At 31.2% G+C, this 11,492-nt stretch overlaps 2 protein-coding genes across 2 annotated transcripts; one reads left to right on the top strand and one right to left on the bottom strand.

Annotated features, from left to right (window-relative positions):
* Positions 1-552: 552 nt before the first annotated feature.
* Positions 553-2,950, bottom strand: LOC108778964 (zinc finger MYM-type protein 1; the record flags this gene model as incomplete). Its single annotated transcript, XM_018546294.1, has 3 exons — positions 2,938-2,950; positions 1,759-2,824; positions 553-1,252 (listed from the first exon to the last, which is right to left on the bottom strand). Coding segments are annotated over exons 1-3 (1,779 nt in total), but the record flags the coding sequence as incomplete, so codon positions are not given.
* A 1,638-nt stretch (positions 2,951-4,588) lies between these two features.
* Positions 4,589-6,607, top strand: LOC108778963 (uncharacterized). The gene has a single exon (XM_018546293.1). The coding sequence runs from the start codon at positions 4,589-4,591 to the stop codon at positions 6,605-6,607; it is 2,019 nt and encodes a 672-aa protein (XP_018401795.1).
* Positions 6,608-11,492: the final 4,885 nt, after the last annotated feature.

Raw genomic sequence — 11,492 nt, 5'->3', positions numbered from 1 at the left:
ATTGGCGGTGCAGCGGCGTCCAGCCGAGTGTTCTGGTTAGGACGATGGGTGCATCGTTACAAATGAAATAAAATAATGATAATAAAAGCAATACACTAGATATTTCTCTGGACCGAATTTTGATGAATTGTAGATCTCATACAGATTTACTTTTTTTGCAGGAATAAATAAACGTATATATCATAAAGAATAGATATAATAACAATAAAGACTGATTACATTTTAATTAACTATCTTATTATTTACATTAGATAAAACAAACGCATTACGTCTCGTACTGTTTCGACTAATAAACTCATCCATTACTTTATCAATATCAATTAATTCCGTATCTTCCGAATGAATATGAAGAATTGCTATAGAATTTAATCGGACTTGCAACGTTGTGGATCGTAAATATGATTTCAATCGCCGAAGAGCTGAGAATGATCTTTCAGCTGTACACGACGATACGGGAATCGTTAGCAGTAATTTGATCAACTTTGTTATCTGTAGTAATAGTCTTATTGTAATCGCTGGATTTTTTTTCATGAAATCGATGACGTCCCTCACTGAAGTTGGATACACGTTTTTTTGCTTCATAACGTCCAACAACATTGATCGATGTAAGCGAAGTTGATCTCCGTTGAACTCATTTTTAGACATAGGACGATTATAAAACGAAATTATCTTCTGAACATCAACTTCTTTTCCAATAATAAAATCCTCGATTTCATTTAAAAAATGCATAGTTTTTGGATGAAAACGATCATTCATAGACGTGATAACTTGATCCAAAATTTCGAAATATAACTTCCTGTGATATTCTTCCGCGGTAGTAAAGGTATGGTTATTAGTAGTGTTAGGGTCAAGTCGTTTAGGAGCTCTACGCAGTTTAGGAATCTTGGGCTCGGATAATTCCATCTTTTTGGCTTCTGCGATGATTTTACTCCAAATAGTATTGAAACTTGACTCGGACTTGCGTAATTGCTGAAATGAGTTTTGAATCGCCAAAATTTTTTGATATGACTCGCTAATTTGGAGTTCAACTTTTTGTAACTCTTTATTTAATTGCTCAACTCTTTCGAAGATATCAATCATAATCACCAAAAAGAAATAAAATTCAAAATCCTCCATTTGTTTAAAAAACCCTGACGCTTTAGACGCCGCAGAAGCCTCAGTGTCAACTCCATTTTTAACATCTTCGAAGAATGAAATTGTAGCTTCGTAATTTTCTTTAAGAATTTTTAACGACTTTACTCTCATACACCATCTGAAATAATTATTTTTATGTAAGCAACGTTTCGGAATTTTATTTATAAAGTTATTAAAATCTGTAACATTAGGTTTATTTATAAAAAATAATTTAGAAAAAGGGCTCACTTTGTCAGATTTCCGACTTAAAACCTCTAAAACTTCACGACCTTGTCATCGGGTCGATTGACCTCTGAAAATGTCCCAAATTTAACCAGAAATATAACTTAACTATAAAACATACATAACTTCAATATTGCCTAAGTAGATTCTTTTCACGCAGACGTATAAAGATATATGGAGAAATAGCGTAAAGAACTTTGATTACATTTTTCTCGAAACTAGGTTTTTGACACTTCCAATTTTGAAACTCAATAATTCCACGGTTTTTTAAGCTATTGGGTCGAGCGATCTCTAAAAAGCTTTCAAATTCAACCAGGAATATGTCTGTAAGCATAACTCCAATACCTGCAGTGGGCCCTTTTCGCTTGGACGTACGTATATATTGAGACAATATTCAAATACCTTGTTGGGCAAAATGGAGAGAGGTTTGGAGCATTTTCAGATTGAAGATTCTTATATATCGCTAGTCGTTTTGGAGAATCTCTGATGAAATTTATTAGATCTTTTACGGTTCCGATAAAACTTTTCGCATATAAAACATTTTCTAATCCATCTTGAACCACTAGATTTAGTTTATGTGCTACACAGTGAACATACAGTGCACGTGGCTTTATGTCACGAATTCTGGCTTGAAGACCTGTTAATCGGCCACTAACATTAGACGCACCGTCGTAACATTGCCCTCTCATATCAAACATATTTAAGTTGAATCGAAGAAGGAAATCTTGAATTATAGTGAAGAATGTATCTGATTTCGTATCAGTGGTCGCATAAAATCCAAGAAATATTTCTTTCACTGATAAGTTGTCAGGAACTATTCTTACAGATATCGATATCTGCTCTTGTCTAGAAATATCTGATGTTTCATCACAAATCAAAGCGTATTGTTTTGCTGTTTTAATCTCCAGAAGATATTTGCGTATGATCTCATGAGCCATGATTTGTAACATTTCATTGATTATGTCATGATGAGTCCAGGTATATCCAGAACGAGATTTGTCTAGCCATTTTTTTAATTCCGGGACATCTTCCGTTCGCATCATCAGAAACTGTTGCAAATTAGAGTGTTCATCATTATCTCCACCTCGAAGAGCTAACCCTTGTTTGGCTATCGTAAGAACTGTAGTGAATATTTTTTGAAGAGCGATACGAGCTTCTTGCATTTCCTTAAGTTTTGCAGAACTAAGAGACTCCACAATCGTTTTCTTATTCGAAAGCCCTAGTATCGCACTTTGGTGAAAGTTGCTGCTTTCATGATTTTTAAATCCTCTAACAGCATTCGTCCAATTATTATACCCGTTGACAACAAAAGCTTCTTTAGAAGGTGCAGAACGATAGTCAGTTGGAAGAGTCACATTTTTTTCTGTAGCTTCAATGCAAGTTTTGCAAACGGCTTTATTATCGCTATTGGATATCAACCATGGATATTTATATTGCCACGTTTGAAAATTCTTGGGAAGATTATTTCCTTTAAAATAATTTAAAATAACACTAATATGTTTTGTTAATTCGTCATTATAAAATTTAAACATTTACAAATAACGAAGAGAAAACGAGAAAAAATCGCGCTAAAATAACTACCAAAATGCAACATGAATTTTTAAAATTTTTTCGCTATTTTATTTGTTTAAAAAATTTATAAAAAAATTATTTTTTAATATAAAAACCTTGTATTACAATTAGTATGAAAAATATATTTAAAAAATTATTTTTTTCATTTTTTAAGTTTGTTCAGCATAACATTATTTTTCTGTTGTAAAAATCAGTGAAAACGTTACTTCATTTATTACGATTTCTTATGTGTTTGTGCAATTAATTACACTTCCTTATATTTTCTTAGATATTTATCCACCATAGTAGTGCTCTAAAAGTTGTACAACTTAATGTTCTATACAATATCCCAATTTTAATAATGCATTTCAAGGAAATATTCTTTAAAGTATACACTTTGAAAATATGCAGTAATTATTTGTTTTATGTTTTACTCAGATCGCATGAAATCTTTAAAGTAATATTACACATTTTTCAAGTTCATAACTTCGTGTGTAAAACAAATTCAAACAAGAATGTGAAAACTCACCAAATTTCAGAATCTTTTGCTTGTATGAAATAATTAATAAATAATGAATATAATATTCCAAAAAAAAACGTAAAGTATATAAAAATGTAATAGTATTTTATCTAGAAACTTATGCATATATAAAATACATTTTCTTTAAAGATGAAAACGTAAAAAAAAATACTAATAAAAACAGTAAATAGATTAAAAATCATGAATTTATCTTCAATCAAAATTGAAAATAATGAATTTACTTATGAATAAATTTATAACATCAGAAATACAAAGAAATTGCACCAATTTTTGTTTTTCATATTATGATAACATTGATGACAGTAAGGTGTAAACAAAGATACCTGTTTCATTTTGTTAGTAATTTTTTTAATTCAAAATATTTAATATCAAATTTATAAATTTAATCTATATGTAATTCAGTAACAATAAAAATTTATATTTTATGTATATATTCTTAATAATTAATTTGTCGTCTTTAATAAATATAATTTAGAAATTTTATAATATCATGTGTTAAAAAATATATAATTCCAAATGGCATAATTGTGATATTGAAAACTATTTTATTTTCAAATACATTAAAAAAGATGAAAATTACAAATATTAATTATGTTAACATATTCTGAATTATTTCATCGATTCTACGAGATTTTGCATGTAATGACTTCTCCTATTATTTATAGTCATTAAATGAAAATTACTCCAAAGGAGGAGGGTCAATAAGGCTTATTTTTGGGCTGAAATGTCGCACTTTTTCCATTGCATTTTTGAATAGTAGATATCAAGAGCTTCCCAAAACACCCTATTTAAACCCTTTTTCGATGAGGTAAACGATAGTTACGATCGATCAAAGTTAGAGTAATATTGCTAAATGGGAATTATTTTACTCTATCAAATCTTTAAGAAATAAAAAATTTCTTAAGATGCTCGTTATTATGAGTTTACGAGGGTTGCTGATCACGAATCAAACATCAGTTATGAACAATTCAATATGGCGGACGACTTTTTTCAAAATCAATTCAATTCGTATGAAACTTTGCTTATAGAACCGAGAGTGTTATAAAAGTTTAAAATCATAGATTCGATATTTTTTTTATTGAAAATAGTATATTTAGCTACAGTATAAATACCAGTCAGTAAGACATTATAAAATTCAAAATGCCTAAACTGCCTCTTTGTCCTTCCTGTAATAGAAAGATTAAAAGTGATCGCCGAATGACGCGAATTACGGATGAAGCATCGTTGAATGCATTGAAAAGTATGTATAATACTCCGCTTGAAATTAATGCTAAGGTATGCGATAGTTGTCGTCTATTGAGTAAAAGAAAAATTACATATGTTATTGATGAAGACAATGATAAACCTGACGAAAATGAAGATTCGACTGAAAGCCCAACTAACGTAAAAAAGGTCAGGTTACCAATTTCGAGATGCCACTCTGATCAGTCAAAGTGTATTATTTGCAAAAGTGTAAATGGTCGAAATAGAATTACTCCTCAGGCAAGATTAAAGGTCTTTGTTGATTATGGTATTCTTATTCCATCAAATTCTAGATCTTGCAATATTCACTTAGAGGATGAATTCTTGACTGACAGGGCAGTCAATATGATGGAATTATTGCCATTTTCCGATCTAAATGCCAATGAGTTAATGGAACTTCTAAGTGCTCTCCGACAACAGGCAAGGAAAGCCGGTTTAGATTTTGATAATTGTACCGCCCTAACTGATGAAGATTATTCTCGACTAACAGGTTTATGTAAAAGTCAATTTGACCACGTACTTGAATGCGTCCGAGACAACATACGACATACTACAAATCGTTCTCCGCGAAAGTGTGTAGCATTATGTTTAATGAAGTTGCGTACAGGTCTTTCACATTCCATCTTATCCACTCTTTTCGCAATGGATAAAAGACAGATTGGTCGGTCGATTGCAACTGCTAGAAAAGCTCTATCTAAATGTTTTGTTCCGCGATATCTTGGCATTGAACACATTTCACGTGAGGAAGTTATCAGTAAGCATACAATTGCCATGGCTAAAACCCTTTTCACGAATAATCAAGACGAAGCTATTCTCGTAGCTGATGGAACTTATGTTTATATTCAAAAAAGCTCTAATTACTCGTTCCAGAGAAAAACTTTTTCTGTACATAAAGGTCGACCTCTAGTTAAACCCATGATGATAGTTACGACTACTGGCTATATACTAGATGTTTTAGGTCCATATTATGCCAACGGAAAAAACAATGATGCGAATATTTTTACAGCATTGCTTCAATCAGACTCTACGAAATTACGCCAGTGGTTGAAAAGTAATGATGTCTTTGTTGTTGATCGTGGATTTAGAGATTGCCTTTATTTACTGGAAGATCTTAATCTTGTATCAAAAATGCCTCATTTCTTAGAAAGAGGAAAGCAACATAGCACTCTCGAAGCAAATGAATCGAGACTAGTTACTAAAGTTCGATGGGTTGTTGAAGCAGTCAATGGCTTAATAAAAACCTGGAAAGCTCTAGATCATGTCTTTCCAAATAGTCAAATACCCTACATTGGTGAATATGTTCGTATTGTTTGTGCTTTATGTAATGCCTTTAGACCCCCTCGTGCCCAAAACAAGCCAGAGGATGAGATAATTGGAAATCGCATGATGCAATTAGTTTCACAACCCAATCATCTGCAAGAACTTGTTGAACTTGAGGGTTGGGGAAAAAAGCGAGTCATTTGGGAACCTTTAACACATGACGCTTTTAATGATTTCCCAAAACTAACTATGGATGAATTAACGTTATTAACATTGGGTGTATACCAGATTAAGCAGGCTAAGTCTTACACATTTGAGCACTTACACGATGATGGTATGTACTCTCTTTTCATTCACAAACAGGAGAGATCCATAATCAGACTTCAGATTCAATCTCGACATACTTCATCAAAACTCTACAACTTATGGATTCAGTACAACATTGGAATCAATCCCATTGCTGGTTGGTACTGTCAATGTAAGGCTGGCGCTAGGGTGGTAGGATGCTGTGCCCAGTGTGCAAGTGTGTTGTGGTACCTTGCATACGCACGATATGAAATCAACAGCACAAACAAACCCTCAGAAAAGTTTAACAATCACGTCATGGATGCATCATCTTGCTGGACAGATGATGAATCAAGCAGTGAATCTTCTTGAATGTATTCGACTTGAAAAAAATATGAGTTAATGTTTTCCCTTTTTTATAATATAATTAGAAACCTAAAAAATATTTAAAAAATAAAAAAAAATAAAAAAATAGTTTAAAAAATAAAAAAAATTAAAAAATGATTTAAAAAAAAATAAATAAAAAACAAAAAAAAAGTAACTCTGCCAGTGACGGTCCCAAGCCCGTATTTAAAAAGAGGAGGGTAAAAAAAAACAAATACTCTTATCAAAATATGATATATTCGTAATCAGCAAATCTCCAACTATCTGATGCAAATCCGGCATCAACTTCGTGATCAGCGATCATCGAAAACCTCGAGTAACGAGCTTCATAGGAATTGAATTCATATTTAGAAAAATCGTCCGTCATTTTGCATTCGACATATTGAATTGTTTATAACTGATGTATGATTCGTGATCAGCGATTCTATGAACCCCCAATTAACAAGTTTCATGCGAATTGGATTGATTTTGAAAAAAGTCGTCCGCCATCTTGCATCCGCCATATTGAATCTTTGTAAACTGATGTTTGATTCGTGATCAGCAACCTTCGTAAACTCATAATAACGAGCATCTTAAGAAATTTTTTATTTCTTAAAGATTTGATAGAGTAAAATAATTCCCATTTAGCAATATTACTCTAACTTTGATCGATCGTAACTATCGTTTATCCCATCGAAAAAGGGTTTAAATAGGGTGTTTTGAGAAGCTCTTGATATCTACTATTCAAAAATACAATGGAAAAAGTGCGACATTTCAGCCCAAAAATCAGCCTTATTGACCCTCCTCCTTTATAACTTATTTCTCAATTATGAAATAAAAAATATATCAATATGACTAATAAATTAATCTGTCTATATAAGTAATACATTATTGATCAAAGTCAATATTCAACTATATATATTTCACCAAAGTCCAACATTTAATCATTATGTAAATCCTAAATTATTATTTATAAATTAATTTGTAGGTTAAATGATCAAATTTGTCTTTATTTTATATTAATTTGTATTTATTAAATTAGTTTATATTTATTTGTTTTAATTCATACGCTATATACAAAAATAAGAAAATTGCCTTCAATAATTAACAAAGGAAACAAACATTTATTTATACAATTTTCAAGAAAAAATGGACATGTATTAGGATTAAAGATATAAAGCACATAAACATCGACGTAAATGCTTTAATTTTAGGAATAGTAAACAAAGTATTTTTCCAATTCATTACTTAGATTAGAATACTTAATTACTTACGGGAAGTTGTGGAGCAAATATCATTTTGTGAAGGAGTTGCATGAGATTGGATTTGGATGTTGGAAGACTTGGATGATTCATTAATTAGATCGGAATCAGTTGAATCAACTTTTGCTTTTTTAAAGTTAGAATTATGCAAAATATCGGATGTCGATGAATCACATGCACGAAACCGTTTATTATCATTTGAAATACTTCCTGGATCAATAACAGCATCTGTTTTCTGTTTGCGAATAATAAACTTATCCATTTTGTTGCATTTGATCTATTGATTAGAACAAATAATGAAGTATGCTCCACGTGAAATTGCCGCGTCAAGGGCTTTCTGCCATATTGGATTTGAGTCTAGCTAGTTAAGCTGCTCGCACACAGGTGTCAGTCGGGGCGGTCGGACGATGGAGAAGAAATCTTTCCGAAGCGCGGATTATATCCTCACAATATTCGGCGATAGGCCTATTTGAAAATTCTCTAATTCCCGCGAAAATACTCAAAACATTGATAGCGTTTTCCACTGGCGCACTGAGTGCCAAAAGTTTCGTGTTCCACTGGTAATTTCATCGTCAAACACGTCAAAAGTGTAATTTGGGGTTATGTCTAAAATAAACAAATTAAATAAATTAGTATTTTGCTACCTAAAATAACAATAATATTTTTTTAAAATTCAGTTTGAATCGCGTACCGTCACTTTCCCATCGTTCGATTCGACGAATTTGATTTGAAGAATTTGAAATTTGACACTCAGTGCCCACTCAGTGCGCCAGTGGAAAACGCTATGAGTATTGAAAAGAATACAAGTATACTTTATAAAATCTCCAACATAATTCATTACATTTTGTCACCTTAATAGGGTGTAGAAAACAACACCCTATAACCGACTGGGTGTTGAGTTCTCAACACCCTCAACATAATAGTCGCCGGCCATGAATCTTACGTCTGACTTGAATAACACATTATGTATGCTAAGGTTTTTTACCATTTCATTATCTTCCAATAATGAAGATGTATTACGCTAAAGTAGACACACAATATGGTAAAACAATTTTATAAGAATTCTTTTAAAATTAATATTGATCTTTTGTGATTCATTTTTAAAATATAAAAAACTGTTATTTTGATCACATAGAACACTATATTTGATTCAAGATTTTGGAGTACATAAGAATTCTTTTGAATTAATACTGATCTTATGTGAGTCATTTTTGAAATCTACAAAACTGTTATTTCTATCTCTCACCTAGAACACTATATTTGATTCAAGAGTTTGGAGCACATGTGTGTGAGTTAACCAGTTTTCAATTACGTGTATCTTCATAAACACACATTTACAAATTATTATTATAATTAGTAACTAATATTGTGAGGATTATACATTATTACCATGAAAAATGACTCATATACTATTGAAAGTGCCAGTTCAAAGTAAACATACATAAAATGTATATTCTTTTGTTGCATATATACGAAATAATAATGATTTAACATTATTATTATAAACATCTAGTGTGCATGTGTTGTTAGATCATTATTACGTATATATGCAACAAAAGGATATACATTTTATGAATGTTCACTTTGAACTGGCACCTTCAATAATATATCAGTTTGTTTTCTAACGTCATAATTGTCGGTTGCATCATATTACCTTCAGAATTTAATGTACTTTTATTTAGGGCAACATTATTGTCGACGAGCTTTGCATTAGTCACATCCAAGATTATAGCACTGGCATCAAGAACTTTCAATGTACTCAGATCTCTCTAATATCTTTACATTATTATCGTTATAGGTATTTCTTCCTCCCAATTGAATACCATTTTGATCAATTACATCTAAATTGTGTACCTGCAAAATATATAAATAATTTAAATAATTTCAATCATTTTTTTCAAAAATTACGTTTATTGGCGTATTTGATTATAGGTAATAGATTTTTTTGGTATATGTTATTACGAAATTAATTATCAGAACAATCCTTCTTCACGATAATAATTATTAATTAGAATAATAATTTGTAAATGTATACTTATGAAGATATACGTGATTGAAAACTACTTATAACTTACACTCCAAAATCTTGAATAAAATATAGTGTTCTAGGTGAGAGATTAAACTGTATAATATATATAACAGTTTTTTAAATATAAATCACAAAAGATCAATATTAATTTTAAAAGAATTCTTATACCAAATTGTCTATTTTAACGTAATACATTTTATTATTGAAGGATAATGAAATGGTACATATTACCATGAAAAATGACTCATATATTATTGAAGACGCCAGTTCAAAGTAAACATACATAAAGTATATATTCTTTTGTTGCATATATACGTAATAATGATTTAAGACATTAATATTATAAACAACTAGTATACATGCGTTAAATCATTATTACGTACATATGCAAGAAAAGGATTTACATTTTATGAATGTTCACTTTGAACTGGCACCTTCAATAATATATCAGTTACTTTCCATGAAAATATATTTCATTATTTGATAATTATTTAAAGTTTTAAAGATTTCAATACTAAAACCAAGTAATTTTATGTTTTGAGTAACTGTATCAAATAAGTTTTATCTTTATTATTATAAGAGAATTGATTCTTTGTGCTGTATTTTATCTTCAGGTTTATTGAAGGGAAAATCCTGAAAAGAAAAGGTAAGAGTCTTTTAAATCGATACCTTTTTTTTTCAGACTTTTCCTATCAACAAGCACAAAGAATCAATCCTTATAATTATATAAGGAATAGGGAATACAAATTAAGGTATCTACCAAACAAATAAATAACAGATCTGGAGACACGGTAGTGTCTCGGTAAATAAGCAACCTAACCAAATGCTGTAAAAAGAAAATAATTATATAGAAAATAATTTGTATTCTTACAGCGGAATTACAGCAGAGAATTTGTGTAATAAAGCAGAAAATATCTAACCGCACTTACGTGTTCGTCTATTCTATGCCATCGATGTGATAGATTTCCTAACCTCAATCCTTTGTTATTGCCGAGGCTCTTTATCTGACTTTAACGATCATCGTACAGATCGCAGCGGTCGATATTTATTCTAACTTCACTTACGTGTTCGTCTATGCTATCGATGTGATTTATAGATACCCGTCTCGCGACCACATTTATCTCTTGCGCCAAAAATTCCAGAATGTATTTTCTCACTTCGTAACTGGCAACAATAACGATGACGACGACGACGACGACGACGTTTCTTACAAACAAACAAACACCTAGACACCCATTTCCTCGACGACGAACACCTAGACACTCACTTCCTCGAAGCCGAACACGTAGACACTTACTTCCTCTACGGCGAACACCTAGACACTTATTTCGTCGACGGCGAACACCTAGACATTCACTTCCTCGACGGCGAACACCTAGACACTCACTTCCTCGAAGGCAAACACGTAGACACCCACTTCCTCGACGGCGAACACCTAGACACTTACTTCCCCGAAATCAATCACGTAGACACTTATATTTTCTCGACGACGAACATATTTCAATATTTCAATTTTAATATTTATATATATAAAAACATATGTATATTATTAATAAATATTTTATATTATATTGAATAATATTTTATTTTTAATTGTAAGGTT

The sequence above is a fragment of the Cyphomyrmex costatus genome, unplaced genomic scaffold (assembly GCF_001594065.2).
Source record: "Cyphomyrmex costatus isolate MS0001 unplaced genomic scaffold, Ccosl1.0 scaffold533, whole genome shotgun sequence".
NCBI classification, from domain to species: Eukaryota; Metazoa; Arthropoda; class Insecta; order Hymenoptera; family Formicidae; genus Cyphomyrmex; species Cyphomyrmex costatus.
This window is presented reverse-complemented; position numbering and strand designations above follow the sequence as displayed.

Excerpts from the sequence above, each read along its gene's own strand:
- LOC108778963 (XM_018546293.1), top strand. The coding sequence starts at position 4,589 with ATGCCTAAACTGCCTCTTTGTCCTTCCTGTAATAGAAAGATTAAAAGT.